At 38.9% G+C, this 22,369-nt stretch overlaps 1 protein-coding gene across 5 annotated transcripts in view; it reads left to right on the top strand.

Annotated features, from left to right (window-relative positions):
• Nucleotides 1-21,364, top strand: part of FCHO2 (FCH and mu domain containing endocytic adaptor 2) — a 92,097-nt gene extending 70,733 nt beyond the window's left edge. For all 5 annotated transcript variants that reach the window (XM_052701270.1, XM_052701269.1, XM_052701271.1 and 2 more), the window contains 8 exons: nucleotides 132-261; nucleotides 4,782-4,893; nucleotides 5,516-5,671; nucleotides 7,788-7,920; nucleotides 10,677-10,876; nucleotides 16,878-16,942; nucleotides 18,717-18,881; nucleotides 19,120-21,364. In XM_052701270.1, the coding sequence (XP_052557230.1) occupies nucleotides 132-261; nucleotides 4,782-4,893; nucleotides 5,516-5,671; nucleotides 7,788-7,920; nucleotides 10,677-10,876; nucleotides 16,878-16,942; nucleotides 18,717-18,881; nucleotides 19,120-19,142 (984 nt within the window). In that variant the 3' untranslated portion in view covers nucleotides 19,143-21,364. The remainder of the gene's footprint in view (nucleotides 1-131; nucleotides 262-4,781; nucleotides 4,894-5,515; nucleotides 5,672-7,787; nucleotides 7,921-10,676; nucleotides 10,877-16,877; nucleotides 16,943-18,716; nucleotides 18,882-19,119) is intronic.
• Nucleotides 21,365-22,369: the final 1,005 nt, after the last annotated feature.

Genomic DNA, 22,369 nt, shown 5'->3' on the forward strand with positions numbered 1-22,369 from the left:
AACACTTAGACATTTATTGTGAAATGAAATGAAGATGTCTTCTATTTACAGTACTTTTCATGTTTGTAAAATTAATTTTTAAATTAACAGACTTTCTGCCTGTTGATACTCTTGTAATCTCCTTTGTTCAGCCTAGGCCATTCAGCCCTCCACTGACCTCTAATTCAAGTCCACCACCTGCAGCTCCCTTGGCACGTGCAGAGAGCATCTCCTCAATATCCTCCTCTGCTTCCCTTAGTGCAGCAAATACACCTACAGTTGGTAAGTTACATTAACCATGTTAACTTATTTACCATATTCACTTGCTAGTGGTGGCCTAATTCTGCCACTAGGTTTTGCTTCTTATGAAAACCATTCCTTGCATTTAGTGGTTCCATGTGTAAGTCTAGTCTGGGTACCTCAAGTATCCTTTGAAATACCTACCTGTAATTGACAGGACAGTGTTCTGTCCTATCAGAACAGTTCATTTGAATAGAGTAGATCACTGATCTGATTTTGACTTGTTCTTTAGTGAAAGATTTCTCAAAACTGGAATGCTGTATAACTTTGTGTTTTGTGTTTCTGTGTATGTGTTCATCAGGCACAGCATGTTATCGTGTACTTGTTCAAAATTCATTCTAAATGCAGAAATATTTAAGGATGCTTATAAACTTGAATGAATACGGATGTTCAAAACAGAATGTATATGCTCTTTGTATTTGCTTTTTATTGTTATAATTTTAGTTTCCAAGAAAAAAACACAAAAACATGCATCTTTTCAAATTATTTAAGCGTATTACCTAACCAGAGCTTGTTGATAAAAATGTGAAAAATAGCCAAAAACAATGAAGATGAAAAGCAGATTGTCACAAGTTTCAGAAGATTTTCTCATGTTTGTAGGGAAGAGTCCTTGAGTTTTTATATTTGGTTATAACAAACAGTAAGGAGATTTCAGAAGTGTTTTGTTTGCTTTTTTTGTTGTTGTTTTAAGTACATTTTAACTTGCTTCTTTAGCAAAATTGTAATATTTCATTCCTGAATGGTATTACATTTCAATCCCAAGTCAGATTTTCAGTCAGTAGTTATCTGTGAATGTTACTGATACCAAGGATTTCTCAGACAGGCTCAGCATCTCTGGAGAGCATCCACACAGCTTCCTAGGGAGTATTACACCTGTGAGGAAGTACAACAGTTTTTTCCTTCTGCAAAACCTAAGCTAGTAAGCATCAGATGCTGTGGTAGCAGCACAGTTCAATGTTTACTAATTACCAAATGCTGAGAACCATCACAGAAAGATAACTGATATTTTATCAGTTTTTTTTTTTTTTTATTTATAAAATATTTTATACTTTAATTGGTATTATAACTGATGTGGTCAAAGTCCATCCGTACTCGCTTCCTCAGGCCTTAGCAGCTAGTGGCAGCAGCCTCAATAGCTCCAGTTCTCTGCATATGCATGAGTGTACGAGGAAAATGGTAAGGAAGCGTGTGCTGCCACAGGGCTTTGGCATGGTTATTAACCTGGTCTAGCAAAAATAAATGGGCTCAATTCTGTTTTCTTAGTGTGTTGGAATTAAATAGCCCTGGAGAGAGGTGGGTGCAGAATGCTGAATGATGTTGGGGCATGAGGATGCTCTACACTACTGTCTATATTCTTTCAGCTTTTGCACAGTGCAATGTTTGCCATACTCTATTCTGAATAATGCAGAGGTCAATGTGAACTTGTAGGCATATTTCTTTTATGTGTCAGAATTATATTCATATGCAGAGAATTTATGTATGTGAATTAACATCTACTTTTGCTTGAAATATTTTGTTTTCTTGCAATGTTTTGTTTCATTTAAACATAATAGAGGATGATCTTTTGATTGGAACACTCCCTACAATAGAAAAGCTTTGTGACACACCACCAGGTATTGTATTAGATGCAGATTTACATGTTAACTAATCATCCTAATACAGTGCAGCTAATAAAATTGCATTTCTTTCAAAAAAAAATTTTCTCCAGCCATTTTTGGTGTCTGGCAGATGCAAGTAGCTTGAGAGTTCAACTGCTTATATATTCAAAATCACCAAAACTTGGTATAACTACTTTAATATGTTATGATCTTTTATCTATCCCTCCAAAACAAGTCAAAACCTGGTCTCTTGCCTTCAATTTTGCATTACAACTTTCATTCAAGATAGAATATGTTTTAACTGATAATCCTCATTCTCTTCAGATAAGTCAGGTAATTTTTTAATATTTTTTCATATAATACAAAGCTATGAAGATATAAATAAATTAGGGTATACTTTTTTTTTTCTAAATAAAAAAAAAGTTTAGTCAGTATTAAAATTATCCAACTTTTTGTGCCTAAAGTGATCTGAAACCACTTGATGAAATACTCTCCTATCTGTGACCAGTGATGCAGTCTTTTTTTCTGCAGCTTGCCATCCTTCTTGTCCATGTCAGTGCCACTACATGTCAACATAGCTGAGAGGGTGTTATTGTTGGTCAGGTTGAGGCAGATAGCAAGGCATCAAGACAAGCTGAGCTAGTCCTCAGCTACTCCTAAATGCTTGAGCTGCAATCCAGGATGGCACAGTTTTGTGGCATCCTATCCCTCTGAGAGGTTGCAGCTAACTGGAAGCACTGAAGCAGGATATTGCTGCATTACATTTTTAGACGTATTTTTTGAGCTGCAAGGCAACAAAACAATTATATCTGTTGTTCAGTTAGCCAGGTATATATCCTTCAGTTTATTGGTTTTTAGCAAAGTGCTTAGATTATCATTAATAATAAGTGATCTTGAAGAGTAAGGGCTGCACAATTAAGTAGTCATTCAGATACATCTCAGAGAGATGCATAAATGTATATGTTTGCTTTAGTGTTAACAGCAAAATGTAAAAATAAACTTATTGTTCCTAACAAGTTTCCCTATTCTGTCAATAAATGAATATTTTTCTTTTACTGATAGAAAAATAATTTAAGTATTCATATTACATAATTTTCAAATGTCAATATAAAGGTTTATATTTATTTACAAGGCTATTGTAAGTTTTATATAGAATGGATAAATCTGTGAATAGTCTGATAATTAATAAACAAATAAATAAATAATATACTGCAATTGTTTGTTTTCCATCAAATGCATATTTTGGCATGGATGGAGAATACTTCTGGAGCTTAGTGATTCATCAAACAATTTCTTGAACAGAATGAATCTGATTGTTACAATTTTTTTGAAGTCATCACTTTTGGATTCCTAAGACTACTGAGAATCACAGGGTTTTTTTGCTAAATTTCAGGAAGAGACGTAAACACTGGAAACTTCACCCATGTGTGCTCTGAAAGAACAGTAAAAGTTACTTACTGTTCATTGAAATAATTATTATTAAAAAAAAAAAAAAAAGAGCCAGCATCATATTAATTCATTCACTGAAGAATTTTTTGTTCTGAACACTTGTGGCCAGAGCAATGCTTTGCATCTAAGCAGTCCTGAAGCTGCTCTAACACTTTTTCGTAGTGCTAGGAAGTATTCTGAACATTTTAATACTTTAGGGAACAAATCTTTATAGAGAGCAAGTTACAAAAGTATCAAAATTAGACCAACTCTCCTATCTTTTCCTATCCATTTGTTTCACTTTCCAGTTGTTGGCTCTTTCACTTATCTCTGAATTTACATGTACAATCTCATATTAGACCTTCCTTGAGGAGCAAGGTTCTGACTTCCTTTCTGTTTATGGAAGAGCTCAGAAGGCACAGATGCTAAGGTAGAGTTTGTAGGCTTAGTATACCATTGGCAATGTTACACAGGATTTTGTTTCTACTTTATGATACGAAGTTAATTTCTCATTTTGTTCATGACATGGCAAAAAACCTTATCTTCCTTTTGGTAAATACATTATGTGATATAAACCTGTTCAGTGATATGAAAAATGATTAAGATGCTCTCTGGTATGCTGCTGTGCTAGTAAAGAAGATGAAACCTAGTTTTACAGTTTATATTAAGTAGCTGGCTCCACATGGAAAACACCAGGAGAAAGTAAAATCCCATGACAGTCAGTTTTGTTGGTTGCACAGTTTTAAAAAAGCCTCAGCATGAGGTCTGAGTTGTTTTTTGTAGCTCTACATTTTAACTCTGTTGTGTATGCACAGGAACCTATGAAGGCTGATACAAGCCTGATAATTACTTTTCTTGTGAACTGCTGTGTGTGTCCAGGTATTTCCAAGATATTCCTATACATGTTAGAAAACTTAGCAAAATATTTTTACAGTAATTTCTGCACAGAAATTCTAACCTTTGTTGGCTGAAATAGTTAAAAGGATATTCAACAATTCACTACTGTGGGGTAATATTAATGTGTTTGTATGTAAGTTCATAAAAACTGTAGCTGAATTCTTTGCATTTCCCTGACCACTTTATCATACATTTTTCCATGCAGCAAGCATACAGTAGGTTTTGTGTTTTGTTTTTTAACGTATTGTAGCTAATGTCTAATGTCTTTTGAATCTGCTGACTTTGGTGTCATTCTTAGCCATTTTAGTGCAGCATTTTCTGCGTCTCACGTATATTTCTGTATGTCTGTCCATTGGCAATATGTCATACCAGTAGTCCTGTTTTCTTAGGCTGCTAAGCAGTGTTTTGGTGGTGTAATTGTACTGTACAATGTTTTGTCCTAATAGTGTTCAAGTACTACTTCAGGCTCTACTGTGATCTTGATGGTAGTAATGTCTTGTGAAAATGACAGGCGTCAACCGTTCTGAAATCTATTGCTAAGCTTTTACAAGTTAAATCTATACACTGTATGTATTCTAGGTGTTTCACGTGGTCCCAGCCCTGTCAGCCTTGGAAACCAGGACACCCTGCCTGTCGCTGTAGCCCTTACTGAATCTGTTAACGCCTACTTTAAAGGAGCAGATCCCACAAAGTTAGTTAAATAGTAAATTGTTTTGAATGTAATAAGTTACAATAAGAAAACACACTGTTTTGTATTTATAATGTGTTGGGGAAAATATATATGCATTGGTAAGGGGGTTCACCAGGCTTTTTCCCCTAGTGTAAGTAACAGCAGTGGCTCATTGCTCTCTATTGTCTTGCTTGGAGTTCATATATATCTGCTTTACAAAAATGTGTTCAGTGAGAATACTGAAAATGAGAAGGGTTTTTGTCACAGTTGTGTACTTTTGTGTGTAATTTTGGGCAGCTGTAAAAGCACCTCATTCACCCTGTCACATCCCTTTCTATGCTACGTAGGCCTTGCCTAAGCATAGCTGTGCCATGTTTTCAAAGCCTGAAAAATATCTGGAGACTACTGTATGCTTAAGCAGCTGTACTTTTGTTTTCACTTACTTCACCTGATTTTCAATTTGAAAGTGATAATAACGTTGTCACATGTGATAATTACAGTGCCACATTATCCTCATTTAAAATTGATTTTCTGTTATGAATTCAGCTTATCAGATTGCAAAAGTATAGTGATTGCTTTACAGTCAGCGTTAAAATTAGGAAGTTAATGAGTTGCAATAAAAACAATATTTTTACTCTCCTAGATGTATTGTGAAGATCACTGGTGATATGACAGTATCATTCCCAAGTGGGATTATTAAAGTCTTCACCAGCAACCCATCTCCAGCTGTGCTCTGCTTCAGGGTAAAAAACACAAGCAAACTAGAGCAGATTCTTCCAAATGCACAACTTGTATACAGGTTTTGTATTATTTTTTTTATACAGTAGTAAATTACATGATTTCTAAAATGCAAATTGTTGTATACATGTCAGAGTTCTCTACAGTCTTGTTCATTTGTTTATACTTGATTCAATCTCACTAATTAATCTTGTTTACCTAATTTTTTCTCTGCTGCCACCACTAGAATTCTCAGTAATTCACTGGTTCTGAAACTTACACTGGGTATAACAGGAACCATAAAAAATAGTTTGCAAATGTAGCTGTGTTTTTACACGTTTTATAGATGAAGTGATTTCATAAACAATTTTTAAAAAAGTTTGACTTTTTTTCTAGTCAAACTACATGAACTGATTACAGATATGAAGAAAAAATGTCAAACTAGGATATATGGATTTCTGTATACAGTGACAACAATGTCTTTGGGTGATGAAACAGTAGTTAAATAGTAGGAGCTATGCCTAATCTCAGTTGTCAGTTAAAAGTTTATTTCTTAAGCTGTATAATTTTTACAGTAGACCAAAATAATTACATATTTATTTATTTCAAGTGTACAGCAATGTGCTTTGTAGAGTCCTTAAGAAAAATATGCTCCTGAATGAGCAGAATAATTGTTGAAATCATAGCATTGTGATTTCTTTTCCAAAATTCAGGGCAATTGTAAAAACTGTATTTATTTAGCAGGGATTTCTTACAGCTGAGCAGTTTCTGTTTCACTGAGTAGAGAAATTATTTGAAAAGCAGTTAAGCATTTATTGGTAGTACATTTTTTTACATTACTGAAATAGCTGAAAGAATTAAGCTGTATGCATCACTTCTTTTGTATTTAATTTCATTTTGATCACTCACAGTTACATTTCAGCATACAGAGTGAATTGTACTGAAAAAGTATATTTTGAAAATAATAGGAAAATGTCTAGTATTTTATCTGTGTGCTGTAGCACTTCACTTCTAATTAGAAATAACGCATGTAAAGGACTCTTAGGAAGTTTAAGCCATGTGGAGCAATACGACTTTTCATCATATCCTCTTAGGCTGTCATTTGCTCAGTATTTATAAAAATGGCAGATTTTTATGAGAGTGATATGAGATATATGAGAGATATGGGAGTGAGCGGAAACACCAGAAGTTGTTTTGGATTGCACCTAACGTCATCTAAGGTCCCTGTAGGGATAAGCAAGTGTTGATCTACATTTTAGTAAAGGTTGAAGTAGCAGGAGTCACAATACTGTGCTGAGAGCCAAAATCAAAGCAAATCAAAGAGGCTAGTGGTGTGTAAGACACTGTCCCAGTGTCAAGCCATTGCACTTATATTCTCTGTGTTCCAAGTGTTCATTGTCAGCTTCAGTCTGCATGTGCATTCAGCAGATCTCCTTAGCAGTGACTGCAGTTTCTCACTATATCCACCAATATCCAGTGCAGCCTTTTAATTGATATATGATTTGAATTTTGTTTCTGAATTGAATAGAATCTTCATTGTTTTTCTTTTCAAAATACACCTGCTGCAACCAGTGCTCAAGTTATTCTTGATGTGCAAAGGTACTGGGAAAAAAAAAAAAAAAAGACTACTTACATTGAATTTAACAGTAAGTACCTGAAAGACCTGAAAGACAATAGTTTATAGCAATTTGGGAACTGTTTTCGAAGTAAAAAATTTAGGGAGCTTACATTTTCTACGTACGTGAAAATATGGTAACACATACAGCACAAGTCTTAGTGATGTTGTATCCAAAATGAATTACATTTTCTAGGTCTTATTCCAGATTAGATAATAATTCTTCTGGAAGACCCCTTTTACATGACCTCATCATGCACATTCTCACAGCACCAGATAATATTGAGAGTGGATTTTAATAAACATAAAAACTGAACCTGTCTGAATCTGAACCTCTCTGCACCTTGTGCTGTCAGTCGTCAGTGGAGAAAACTTATTGCTCCATGGAAGGAGAATTTTAACCAGACAAGAAAAGCAGTTAATTTCCCTTAATATTAAGAAAAGCACAACTATGTGATATAAAGCATTAGAACAAACAGTTGCGTTAAACAGTGAATGAGGGAAAAGATCTATTTTTAAGTTTTAGACATTTTTAGAAGTAATAGCTTTCAGTGCTGATTCCTACCTTTCTTTTTCTTTGTAGTGATCAGTCTCAAAGTGACTCCACTACGAGGGATTTTTGGATGAACATGCAAGCTATAACTCTCTACCTCAAGAAATTATCAGAGCAGAACCCATCTGCATCCTATTATAATGTGGATGTTTTAAAGTATCAGGTAAACATTTTTTTCCTTTTGGAATTTTGTAAGAAATGCTGTCTGATTCCATATGTGTTCAGAAATGAGAACTGTTCTTTGCCTGATAGCATGCAGATGAACTGTCATCCTGCATCCTGCAATTGTCATGTAGATCAGTTCTGGATACATCAGTGTCTCTAATTCATAGGCCTTACTGTTATGCCTTATGTCATTCCCATGCATTTATGACCTGTTTCATCTTGTTCAAACTCCTGTACAGTCCAAGTATGAAAATGCTGAATGGTGCTACTTTTAGGTGTTTGTTAGCAAAGCCAAGTTTTCCTTGAATTTATACATCTACAGGTTTTTGTTTGAGTTTGTAATTCAATTGTGTATGCTTTTGTAATTGCATAGTTTTGGGATGCTGTCATTGATCAGATATAATACATAAGATTATATGATGTTCCCTCTCCTCACGATAAAATGAAACAGCCTATCCTGAAAACCACTTTGAAGCACATAAAGGCCAGAGAGATCAGGAATAGTTATCAGACTAACTTGATAACTTTCTGTGATGAAACAGCTGGCTTAGTAGATGAGGGGAGAGAAGTGGATGTTGTCTGCCTAGACTTCAGTAAGGTTTATGACACTATCTTCCATAAGATCATCACGGTGGAGCAGTAGAATTATCAGCTGGGTAAGCAAACAGTGAGGTAGATTAAATGGCTGAATAGCTGTGCACGGAAGGAGTTGATCTGTAGTGCAAATTCTAGCTGGAGGCCTGTGAGTAGTGGTGTACCTCAGTGGTCAGTAGTGGATCATGCCCTGGTTCACAGTATTGAAGCAGTTGGAAGGGACCTCTGGAGATCATCTAGTCCAACCCTTTGCTAAAGCAGGTTCCCCACAGTAGGTTGCACAGGAAAGCATCTGGATCTTCATTAAGGATTTGTATGGTGGAGAGGAATTCACCATCAGCAAGTTTACATATGACACAAAACTGGGAGAAGTGGCTGATATGCTAAGTGATCATGCTGCCATCCAGAGAGACTAAATTTGAGGAAAAGGGCTGCCAGGAGCATCATTAACTTCAACAGAAAGAAGTGCAAAACCCTGCATCTGAGGAGGAACAGCCAGCTGGAAAGCAGCTTGTTAGAAAAGACCTGGTAATCCCAGTGGACACTGTATTGAACAGGAGTGCTGGCACTGTATCCCTGTGGAAAAGAAGGCCAGTGGTATCCTGGGCTGCATTAGGAGGAGCATTACCAATAGGCTGAGTGAAGTGATCCCTCCATTCTGCTCAGCACTGATATGGGTATAGCTGGAATCCAATCCTGTACTCCTTGGTATGAGAGAGACTTGCAGACATTTAAGAGTCCAGCAGAGGGTCACACAGATTATGAAAAGGAAAGGGTTTGAAGCACCTTTCCTGTGAGGAGAGGCTGAGAGAGCTGGGACTGTTGAACCTAGGGAAGAGGAGCCTCAGGGGCAATCTTACCAATGTCTATAAGTATCTGAAGGAAGGGCACAAATTGACCAGAGCCAGACTCTCTTCAGTTGTGCTTGAGGACAGTAAAAACTTTGGTGCCCAGAGACAGGACAGGGAAAAGGCTGGGATACTGAACAAGTACCAATGAGAAGTTTTGCCTGACCATATTTATTACTGCAAGGATGACCAAGCAGTGTCACAGATTGCCTGGAGAATTTGTGGAAACTTCCTTCCTGACATACTTCAAAGCTGTTTAGACATGGGCTACTGGCTCTAGGATGCCCTGTTTGAGACAGAGAGATTGAACCAGGTGATATCCAGAGGTCCCTTCCAACCTCAGCCACAGTGTGACTCTGTGGGAAGACGTTCTGGCTGTCAGCAAAAAATCTTCATAAAAATTAAGGAACAGTGCGTTCATCTAAAAGAGAAAACAAGGATTTCCTTTCCCTGCATTGAGATAATTGGATTTCTGAGCCAACTGCCTTTACATTCTAAAAATAAATAAATAATTCAGTGCAGCTATTAATGCTACTGTAGCTTTCTATATCTTCACATTATTCTGCCAGACTGAATTTATAAAAAATATGCTAAATCCAAAGATTTGGAATGTTGGAGGAAAATAATTTTTTCTTTGGATTTCAGAAATGAGCTCTGTGGGAAAAGGAAAGTTACATAAGGTCTTTACCATTAGGGTAAAATGAGACACAGGCACAAAAAAGCCATGGTGGATGGAACGAGTCCTGAGGTGCCAACAAAACAAAATGGGAAATGGAAAGTTCCTCAAGTAGATTAGGATGATAATAGGGGTGTGTAGCAGGGCAGCAACATGAGCTGAAAAGCAGCAGCTGCCAACTCTCCTGCACCAGCAAAATAATGTTTTTAATACGTAAGAACTGTTCTGGCAATATGTCCAATGACGTGTCCTTTGCTGCTTGCTGTTGAGACATCTGAGATGATATGCCACATAACTGCTAAGGATTAATTCATTTTCGTACAGGCAGCTTTCTTGTGTGAAGTAGAGTACAAGGCTAAAACAAAACTATTCTGATCCAAGAAAGCCAAAGCAGGAAGAAGTCTCATGGGTCAGAAGGAGTTTAACTCGTTTTTTAAAATAATTTAGTTTAAATTTAAAAGAATGGGAATTACTGTCAGCTATGACAGTCTTCAGAATTCTGAGATTAAAGGCTCAGATGTGAATTGTTCTTTTGATCTTTTGTCAAAATTTATAGCTATTACAATCATTCCATATTTCTACCCAGAAAGGGAGAGACTTTAATTAAGCTGCTTTCAATGGTTTATTTTTTTAAAGGTATCTTCGAATGGCATCCAGTCCACTCCCTTGAATCTTGCAACTTACTGGAAATGTAATGCTAACACTACTGATGTGAGAGTGGATTATAAATACAATCCAGAGTCTATGAATGTGCCCAGCATGCTGTCTAATGTACAGATTGTGGTACCGGTAGATGGAGGAGTAACCAACATGCAATCACTTCCACCTGCAAAATGGTAATGTTTTTACTTTTCTTTGTGTTATTTCATATTCTTTTCAGTGTATTCATTAGTTTTATAGCTGAAAAAAATTTCATTGAAGGAAACGGCTGTTTGTGTTTTTTCTTTTTTGCAAAGAAAATGCACAGGATGTTTTCTGGTCCAAAACAGACCACGTGCAACCAATTCATATAAACTGAGATGAGACTATGAGCAGCCATTCCAACCTTTGTGAAATTTCCAATGTTTGCTTTCTTTTGCTCCAACAAACAGGACAGTTATTTAAGTAATGTGATTTGAAACCAAAATCTCATAGTGGTAAAAAAAAATTATCATCATAGAATCATAGAAGGGCTTGGGTTGAAAGGAACCTTAACGATCATCTAGTTGCAATGCAGTGGGTAGGGCTGCCACCCACTAGACCATATGGTTTATTGTATATGTGCTCAGATATAGACGAAACTCTGGTGTGATATCAGTGCTGTTGTAGCCACAGCTGTGGAACATAGAACTGTATGGGCTGCTGTGGGGAAAGTGAACTCCATGCCAGCCAGACCCAGCACTTCTATCCCTCAGTCTGCAACATTTATGCGTGTTCCACATACTTTATTATATTTGTATCCTCCGATAATCATTACATCTAACATACAGGTTTATACATTCTCATCAGCCCTGTTCCCCATCTCTTAATAGATATATAGATACTATTTACCCATTTCATGTACCTCTCCCTAAGTATCTGTGGGAACCAGCAATGACTTAGACCTCATCCCTAGGAGGCCACTCAAGGCAGGAAAAGCAGCATGTTGGATTCCTGGACGCCAGGAGCTTAGCTTGAGACATTGCTGCTTCCTTGCAAAGATGACCTGTCAGTGGTTCTGCAGTGTGATTCTGTAACATATTCATGCAACATACAGCATCATCCTAATTATTACCTGCCACCACTTTCTAAGCTCGCAGGCCACTTGCAGCTGCACTTGAAAGTGAGGCATAAACAGTATATTTGTATAAATTTGTGCAAACAAGCAGAAGGTAATGGCAGGGGGCAGAGAAGTACCTCCATGGATTGAAAAGCAAGCAGAATTCAAGCACTGCACTTGTAGCTTGGCAACTTGTGTATACTTGCTCTTTGTAATTTAACTCCAGGACAATTTATTTCCCAAGTGACAAGAGGGTCTTATTAACTGAGGAGGACATGGAGGTTAAGAGAGAGAAGTATACCAAGCTGAAGGGAGTAAGATCTTCTTATATATTACGGTTCAGAGGAAGAATAAACCGTTTATCAGATAGGTTTTGATGTTTCTGGAGGCAGTCCTCTTAACTGTGTGACTTGGAGAAAGTTGTAACACAGTATCATTGTAAGTAGAAAAAAAATGTGTCAAAATTGATAGTTGTTACTGTATTTTGAGAGAGTGAAACTCTTAACCAGAACACCTTAACCTTATTCTACTGCAGCAGATTCAGTGCACATGCAAAACAAGACCAGTAGTTCTGGTGAAGCTTGTTTTCCCTCCCCTCGTCCAACCTTCTTCCACAAACCCATCAGTTGTGAAACCTCAGTCAAAGCAGGAATCACAGAATCACAGAATTGTAGGGGTTGGAAGGGACCTCCAGAGATCATCGAGTCCAACCCCCTGCCAAAGCAGGTTCCCTACAGCAGGTCGCACAGGTAGGCATCCAGGCAGGTCTGGAACATCTCCAGAGAAGGAGACTCCACCACCTCCCTGGGCAGCCTGTTCCAGTGCTCCGTCACCTCACTCTAAAGAAGTTCTCACACACATTTGTGCAGAACTTCCTATGCTGCAGTTTCCGGCCGTTTCCCCTTGTCCTGTCTCCACTCACCACTGAAAAGAGTCCGGCCTCACCATTCTGCCCCCCACACCTCAGATATTTATAGACCTGGATCAGGTCCCCTCTCAGTCTTCTTTTCTCAAGGCTGAACAGACCCAGATCACTCAGCCTTTCCTCATAGCAGAGATGCTCCAGGCCCTTCACCATCTTTGTGGCCCTCCGCTGGACTCTTTCCAAGAGATCCCTGTCTTTTTTGTACTGGGGAGCCCAGAACTGGACGCAGTGCTCCAGATGAGTCCTCACCAGGGCAGAGTAGAGGGGGAGGATCACCTCCCTCAACCTGCTGGCCATGTTCTTTTTAATGCACCCCAGAATGTCATTGGCCTTTTTGGCCACCAGGGCACACTGCTGGCTCATGGCCAACCTGTCGTCCACCAGGACACCCAGGTTCCTCTCCGCAGAGCTCCTCTCCAGCAGGTCATCCCCCACCTGTATTGGTGCATGCAATTATTGCTCCCTAGATGCAAGACTCTACACTTGCTTTTGTTGAACCTCATCTGGTTTCTTACTGCCCAGCTCTCCAGCCTGTCCAGGTCTCGCTGCACTATCCCCTCATCAAGGTCATTGATGAAGATGTTGAACGAGTCCAGACCCAGCACCGATCCCTGAGGAACACCACTGGTTACAGGTCTCCAGCCAGACTCTGCATCGCCAACAACGACCCTCTGCGCTCTGCCAGTCAGCCAGTTGTCAGTCCACCTCACTGTCCACTCATCTATCCCACACTTCTTCAGCTTTGTTATAAGGATGTCATGGGGGACAGTATCAAAAGCCTTGCTGAAATCAAGGTAGACTGCATCCACTGCTCTCCCCCCATCCAGTGACAACATCACAGAAGGCTACCAGGTTGGTCAAGCATGACCTCCCCTGGTGAACCCATGCTGACTACTCCTGATAACCTCCTTTTCATCCAGTTGTCTGGAGATGACATCCAGCACCAGCTGTTCCATCACCTTTCCAGGGACAGAGGTGAGGCTGACTGGCCTGTAATTACCTAGATCTTCCTTCTTGCCCTTTTTGAAGACCAGAGTGACATTGGCTATCCTCCAGTCTTCAGGCATCTCCCCCATTCTCCAAGACCTCTCAAAGATGACAGCAGTTCAGCAATCACCTCTGCCAGCTCCCTCAGCACCCATGCATGCATCCATCGGGTCCCATGGATTTATGAGCATTGGTATTGCCTAGGCGCTTATGGATTGCCTCTTCCCTGACTGAAGGGAAGTCTTCCATTCCCCAGACCTTCTCACTAACCTCCAGGGTTCGGGATTCCCGAGCGAGAGCTTTTTCACTGAGGACAGAAGCAAAGAAGGCATTTAGTATCTCTGCCTTCTCAGTATTCCCTGTTACCAGAACACCTCCCTCACGTAGTAGGGGAGCAGCATTCTCTCTAGTCTTCCTTTTACTGTTAACATACTTAAAAAACCTTTTTTTATTATCCTTTTTCACCTTTGCCAGATTCAGTTCCAGGCAGGCTTTAGCCTTCCTTGTCACATCCCTGCAGGCCCTGACATTTCTGTATTCTTCCCAAGTGGTCAGACTCTTCTTCTACATTTCATAGGCCTTCTTCTTCCCTTTGAGTTTGTGCATGAGCTCCTTGTTCATCCACACAGGTCTCCTGTCACCCTTTCCTGATTTCTTGCTCACAGGGATGCACTGATCCTGAGCTTGGAAGAAGAGCTGTTTAAATGCTGAACAGCTCTCACAGGCCCCCTTGCCTTCTAACACCCTAGCCCATGGGATAGCTCCAAGAAGGTCCCGGAAGAGATCAAATTTGGCTCTCCTAAAGTCCAGGGTAGCAATCCTACTTTTTGCTTTGCTTCTTCCACTCAAGATCTTGAACTCCACTATCTTGTGGTCACTACAACCCAAGCTGCCCCCAGCGTTTACTTCCTTGACAAGCCCTTCCTTATTAGTGAGAATAAGGTCCAGCAGTGCCCCTCTCCTCATCGGTTCCTCCTCCACCTGCACCAGGAAGTTGTCTTCAACACATTGCAGAACCGTCTGGACCGCGCACCCCTGGCCATGTTGCTTTTCCAGCAAATATCTGGATAATTGAAGTCCCCCATAAGCACCAGCGCCTGGGATCGTGACGCTGCTTCCAGTTGCTTGTGGAAGGCCTCATCAACCTCCTCCTCCTGATCAGGGGGCCTGTAGCACACACCCACAACAGTGTCACCCATACCAGCCTGCTCCTTGATTCTCATCCACAAGCTCTCCACTGCTACACCACTCTCCCCCAGGTGGAGTTCAATACATTTTAGCTGCTCTCTCACATAAAGTGCAACTCCACCACCCCGCCTTGACAGCAGATCTTCCTAAAAAGCACATAGCCCTCCATGACAACATTCCAGTCACGCGAGCTGTCCCACCACGTCTCTGTGATCGCAATGAGATCATAGCCATGTGACCGCACGCAGATCTCCAACTCTTCCTGTTTATTTCCCATACTGCACGCATTAGTGTACAGACACTTTAGGGAAGCAGCATCCCCCTGCCATTCTCCATCCTTTTGAACTCCACCCTCATCACCCATCAAGCACTGTTTTGAGCCTCCAACTACCTGCTCAACCCCAGTGGCCCTCATTTTGTCCCCTTCCCCCTTCTTACCCAGTTTAAATACCTTTCAATGAGTCCCGCCAGTTCCTGGGCTGGGATCCTTTTACCCCTTGCAGACAGGTGAGCTCCATCTGCAGCCATCATGCCAGGTGCCGAGTAAATTGCCCCATGGTCAAAAAAACCAAAATTCTTGTGTTTGCACCGACCTCTGAGCCATTTATCAATGAGGAGGGTTTTTTTGATCCTCTCAGTGTCCTTCCCCACCACTGAAGGGATAGAAGAGAAAACCATCTGCATGCCCACTCCATCAAGTACCCTCTCCAGTCCCTTGAAGTCATTTTTGATAGCTCTCAGGCTTCCCTCAGCAGCAGCATCACTGCCAACTGAACTACCAGTAAGGCATAGTAATCAGATGGGCGAATAAGCCCAGGAAGCTTTCTAGAGATATCCCTGACCTGTGCCCTAGGGAGGCAGCACATTTCCCCACAGGTGGGGTCAGGCTGACATATCAGGCCCTCCATCCCAGTCAAAAGGGAGTCACCTACGACAACCACTCTTCTTTCCTTCCAGATGGAGGCAGTCTTGAGGCGTGGGGTCGACTGCTTCAGCCTCCCAGAATAGCCTCCCAGAACTCCTGGTGCTATCTAGGAAGGTTAAACATTTAGTGACAGCTTCAGAGAAGATTCATCACAATAAGGGACTCGAGCCAGGCTATTTTGCCTCTCACCGAGGGAACAACCCAAGGCTAGAATTTTGAGCTTTACGAGTTGACAAAAAAATAACTAGTCATATCGCAAACAGCTGTGTATTGTTTGTGTCATCCTGCATCTTTGTCCTAGAGGGTTGGGTGATGAGCTTTTGGGGTTTTTTAAGAATAAATGTTTTATAATTCTGCCTCCAGCATGTGACCATCTGTTCTGCTTGCATGAGCATTTCACTCCTGCTGTACCAATGCCAAAGACAATTTCAAACCTCTCAGCAATTCATGCCACTTACAGCTTTAAGTTGTTGGCTTTCCATTGATGAAATGATGCAAAGTGTTCAAAGAGATCAGATGTCTAGTTAGGAAACTCTAGAGCTTGGTACCTTTTTCTTTTTTCCCCCTCTACAGAGTCAGAAGTTAAACTGTGTCATAAATGTAAAGTATGTGTCACGTATGCCAGCTATTGTTTTATTAGAATGAAAATGTTCCCATTCGTACAGCCCAGAGTCTCGCATAGGTGAAAACAATCGACATTGTTCCCACTTGTACCATTGCCATCAAGCATAAAGATTCAGCTTTCAAACTTCTTCCAGTGTGTTTGGTCTGTCCCTGCTCTTTGAGACCACGCAGGCTTTGGAGTTGTCAGGTGGAGCCATTCCTGTACAGAGTACACTAGAGATTGTATAAAAAGGTGGCATGTACGTCTGAGCTCAGCTGCAAGCTCAGGTGCAGTGCACGTTTGCTTTGCACAGCTCTCTGCAAACCCGTGTTGAAATGATCAGTATTTTTATAAACTTTCATTTAGAAATGTAGGTTATGTGTGCATGGCCTTGTAAAGTACCTGGGTAAAGTTAGGGAAGTAAGATCCTGAAAATTGATGCTTGTAACAAACCAACCTTTCTCTCACAGGAATTCAGACCAGATGAAAGCTTACTGGAAACTATCTAGCATTTCAGAGAAATCTGAGAATGGAGGCAAGTTGAACTTTTTTTTTGTTCTACAGAAAAATGGTAACAGCAAAAATGTAATCATTTTAGCTTCTGCACCCTCATGCATGTATACACTTTATCTCATGTTGTATCCTGTTGACCAGTTCAACTTCTCAGTGAAGTTCCTCCTGAAAGATTCTGTTAAAAGTGAGATGCTAAAATATAAATAGTTAATTATAAAAGGAAAATTGGTGAAACCCTGGGAAGTTGTTAGCTCTAAAATAGATTTCAAACTGAAATAGGAAAATACTGCATCAATGCTATTTGAAAATGAACAGTCTTTGAAAGAAAAAATATGTTAAATATTTAATAAATTGTTCTGTTCTTTTTTTCACACACTGACAATTGAAATGAAGTGGAAAAAGTGGAAGAACTGGAATGAAAATGCTGTGCTAAGACAGGCTCAGCTACAGATTGTTCTTGACCAGCATTTGTTTTGGCAAATGGCTCCTGAAACAAATAAATAACAACAAAAAACCCATGCTACATGCTCAGAGCAGTAACTTATATAACATTGCTTTGTAAGGAATCAGTAGATATTTTCTGTCCAGCTGTCTTTCCCCGAAGGCCAGTTGATATCACAGTCCTTAGAACCTTTGTAGGTATGATGTTTTTCCAAATTAGAAAAACAGGGACAAAAGGGAAGCCTGGGAAGGGAAGACCTTTTCTGTTGCTGCAAAGACTGCAGATTTGTAGTGGTCATTCAAACAAAATTTGAGAGAATTTGATCTGGCAGAGGTTGTTGCTGTCATACAGTGTACTTCAATCATTCAATGACTTCACAGTTGTTTGCTTCCTGTCTTCAATCTGCTTTAATTATGTAGGGATAGCCTTCTCGTTTTTCATTTTTGTTACCAAATCTTTTAGAAGAACGAAGTCATGCTAAAACATGAATGCAGCCAGATGAAGAACTACTCCACACCTGCAGAGCAGCATAAAAAGGGCTCTCATTGACTCAGATCACAACTTCAGCAGATGTGAACATATCTGACTGATATCTATGACTTTATCTTCTCTTACTGACATCTTTTTCTTGAGCGTAAATACTTTGTACTCACAACCCAGTGAGAATATAATGCTATGAGAAGTTACAGAAGGACTGTTACTATTAGGACAAATGGCTTGAAGTACACTTTGTTCTGTGTATATGGTGGTAAAATGTGTATTTTTTACAGTCCAACACATTATGTGAGCTGTGAATTGCAGACGTATAAAACACAAAGCCAACTTTGAAATACTTGAATATATGAGCATCCAGTTACCCAAACTATGATACATCATTGAAGAAATGAAGTGGACTTTAAGGCAAATTTATCAGGAACAAGTCATTGCGTAAAACAATTTAATTCATTAATCCCTGTTTTTAACCCAGTAACTTTTTAGTCACTAACTTTCCTCATCAATTAGCAGTTCCTACTGACTAGGAATAGCAAGTTATTTTAAAGAAGTAAAAATTCTGGACTTTTACTATTCCATTATTATTTAAATCTCATTTTATCCCCACTAGATAGTGCAAGAACAAGAAAACACTTGGTTAAGAACTCAAAAAAAGGAGAAATAACAGTGTTTTTTAATGCCTTGTGCTATCCTACAGAAGTGTTACTAAAGTGATTAAGAACTATTACTGCTGTATAGCAACACTGAACTGAGCTTCACCCCTGTCTGTGAAAGATCAACAGAAGTGTTTTGGGAAATGTATTTAGTTGGATCTTGTCTTAATTAGAAAATTGAGGTTTTCTTTCCTTACTGGTTTCTATAGGTTCTGGATCCCTCAGGGCAAAATTTGAACTTTCAGAAGGACCCAGTAAACCAGCAACACTTGCAGTGCAATTCATAAGTGAAGGAAGCACTCTTTCAGGAGTAGATGTAGAGCTGGTAGGCACTGGCTATCGGCTTTCCCTCCTTAAGAAGAGATTTGCCACTGGTAAGATGCTGACATGCTTATATGTTCAAATTAATATTACATATTCTGTAGTGCTGTGTTACAGAACATTAAACTGTTGAACAGATGGCGTATAAATACTTACCTTTCCTTAAAACGTGGCTGAAAACTACTGGTGGTTTTTCATTTCCCCGTAGTTAGTCAAACTGCTCACAGGAAAATACTGACAAAATCTGTTTCATCAACTGACTGCAAGAAAAACCCTGTCTTTATTTTTCAGGACGGTATATGGCAGACTGCTGATGAACCTGTGAAAGTCGTGTCATTAAAGGAGTACAAGAAACCCACTCTGCCCCTTCTTCTTGTCAAACACTATTTTCACATGCATTATTTTTTTTTAAATATTGACCTACTTTGAGGCCAAACCACAGGACAGAAAATGCACTTTCAAAAGTCATTTTGAAGAGCTTGTATTACTTTATAATAGCACTGAAGTTAACTTCAACACTGTCTGTAAATGATCAACTGCAATATTGGGGAAACTTTGTTAAAATTTTGGTAAATTTATCTAGAAGTCAAAATAGTAATCAATAGTTGTAATGAAAGTATGAAATCGTACGCTATACTGTAAACATTAAACATAAAAATGTAGGAGAGCAAGTAAGAGTACTTGAGCTTTCCATAATACTCATTTTTCAGATTCCTTCATTGCCAGTTTTTAAAGAAAAAGGGGCAAACTTTTATGTAGTTCTTCTTGTGCCATAAAAATATTTGAGTTAGAGATGTATAAAAAACGTAACTTGATGCCCATGTATCATATATTATTAACGTGTATGTTGTTTTATATAGTGTTTTTTCTCCTAAGTGCAATGTGTTACAAAATTGCAAAAGACAGAAAAGATTTACTTCTGCAGTTAGTGAATTTTATGGGTGTTGTGATTGTTTGAATTAATGCTGTAGATTTAATTTATTTTTATATGAACTTCATAACATTTGTGCCTTTAAAAAAAAGCCTGTGCCTATCCAATTCGTTATTCATGTGCCTCACTTCCTCTTTCAAAGTTTGGCCATTTGTGAAGAAAGTGTGGTGTTTGTGTAATACAACTTCACAAAAATTCTTTTGATGGGGATCTAAAAGGGAGATCTGCAGAAGCTGGAGGTTGTTTTAAAGGAGATCAAAATGGTGGATTACTCCCTCATGGGGTAATTGCAATAAATGCATCCATAGTAAAGGGAGGTGCATCATGCAGGACTTTGGAATTTTGATGTACTAACTTTAACGTCACCAAAGATGAGAATCTTGAAAGGTGGTAACGATGCTTTTAAAAGAAACCAGCGTTTCCCTTTACACTGACTGCATTAAGTGCTTTTGGAATGATGTGAATGTAAGCAGTACTTTGGGAGGAATATCATTTAAGAAGGGGATATTATGGCAGCAAGATGACTGTACTGCCATTTCTATTAGTTTTACTTTTTCTCTGTAACTAGCAGTTTTAATATTTCTCTTCTGCTCTTCTTGCTGCAGCCTAAGAAAAGTGACACATTAGTAACATTTTTTAAAACAAGTAACTAGTTTAGAAAATCTTTTATGTATCTGTATTATCAAATGATTTTTTCAGTACAGAAATCAAAAAGTACTGGAGCAAAGTAATTTAATAACCTTCAAGTGGGAATTTTATATGACCATTCTGAATACTGAATCTATTTCAAATTCTCTATTAAGACAATAAAACTTGCTTGAATTAATTCATGCAAAACCAGTGGTGAATAGGACTGCTGAAGCTTTACAATACATTAAGCTTTAGAGAGGCTACATAAAATCTGATGTATGCTATACGTTTGGCAGATGGGATTGCCATTATTAGCTCTAAGGATATCTTGAACTTTACATCTGATTGGAAAAGTATATCTGGCTTTTAATTTGCTGATCTTATTGAGTGGAGAATTTCTAACGGATATGAAATGGTACAGTCTTTTTACTGGAGTCTTAATTGTAATCTGCTTTGCAATCAAACTGTGTTTAACATGACAGTGTTTCATTAATGAAAACCCAAAACTGTATAGCTGCTCTTAATGAACTATTGCTTCCATTTCTGAGTTAAATGAAGTAGCTACTTTTCAGCACTTTCAAACTAGTCCTCATTGGGGTGATTATAGATACATTTGCATTGGGTGCAGGTTACAATTTTGAAGCCATGCAAGCCTATATAGACTTTTTGTAAAGCAATTCAAAAACAGTGTAAAAAGTACATGTAGCAATCTGATGGGGAAGAGAAAAAAAAGCATGTAGCAAGCTGGTTCTTGCTTGTGTATACAGCCATTTCCTTTGTAGCTGCCTCTGAAAAAAAATTGATTTGTAAACACAACTCTAAAGGATCTGAGTTTTTGTGGATTATTACTACGTCAGACTGTAAATTAGAGCACACAAGTTTATCTTACAAAAATTGTAAATACTTCTGATTTTTCATAAAATGTAAATTTAAAAAATGTTGCACCCATAATAAACATGTAATATATAATTTAAATACTGATTTATATTGCTTATGCTTTTGCAGTCAATCCCACCGGGTTTCCGAGCGATAAAAAATATGATGAAACTGTGTCTGTACTAAATGTTTGTCAAGTGTTAATTGATTTGTAAGTAATACATGGCTTTGTAGAAGTGAGCTAGCTTGTTGCTGCTGTCTCTTAATAGAGCTACCAAGTGCTGCACATTCCACAACTTCTCTAATAAGCATATATTTTGTCAACTGTGCAGTTCCACAAAACAGGAGGTTATTTAAGTAATGCTGTTTCCACGGTCTCGAATAGTTCTTCAGAGCTGCAAGGACAGAAAGAGAAGTTGGAGCTGAACAAACATACGTTAGAATCTGTTTCTTTCCCACCGGTCCCACAGTCTGTACAGTTTAATAAGTAATGACTTATTAAATTGACTTTTTCAGCTGGCTGGATATCATTTCAGTAAGTACCATTCTTGTCACGCTGGAAAATAATAGTCCCAGGGTTTGATTATTATCTTCTGCTGCAAGATGGGAATGAAGAATGCAAGTGCCCCATGGCCACTGCCCTGTGGCCTGAACAAATTTCAGGCTAGCCTAGCTCAGGACTCTGTCTTCAGCAAAGGCAGAATAGTGAACTGTGGCAAGGAGAACTTCAAAGTCTTTTGCTTCCTACTCACTCAGCGTCCGCAGCCATTGGCTAGGGAAGTAAAAGGGTGCAGCTCTGCTCAGTCCTTCTAGTAGTCATTTAACTCACTGCCCTGGCATTTCTGTTAACATTTGACTTGTTACTGTAAGCCAGTGCCCCGCTGCTACTCAGAACTGGATTTATACTGCCCAAGCAGGGTTCTCATTATCAAAGTGCTTTATCAGGTAGTTTTTTGGGGGATAATGGACTACTTTTACAACTGCCAAATAACATTTATGTAAAGTATTTGAAGAAGATAAATTATTTGATAATCAGTGGAGCTGTGGGAGTTGCAGTATTGTGGGTTTTGCCATCTACTAGAAGAGAAGGTCTTGCATCATGCC

This window comes from Tympanuchus pallidicinctus, unplaced genomic scaffold, assembly GCF_026119805.1.
Source record: "Tympanuchus pallidicinctus isolate F22 unplaced genomic scaffold, pur_lepc_1.0 scaffold4, whole genome shotgun sequence".
Classification (NCBI taxonomy): Eukaryota; Metazoa; Chordata; class Aves; order Galliformes; family Phasianidae; genus Tympanuchus; species Tympanuchus pallidicinctus.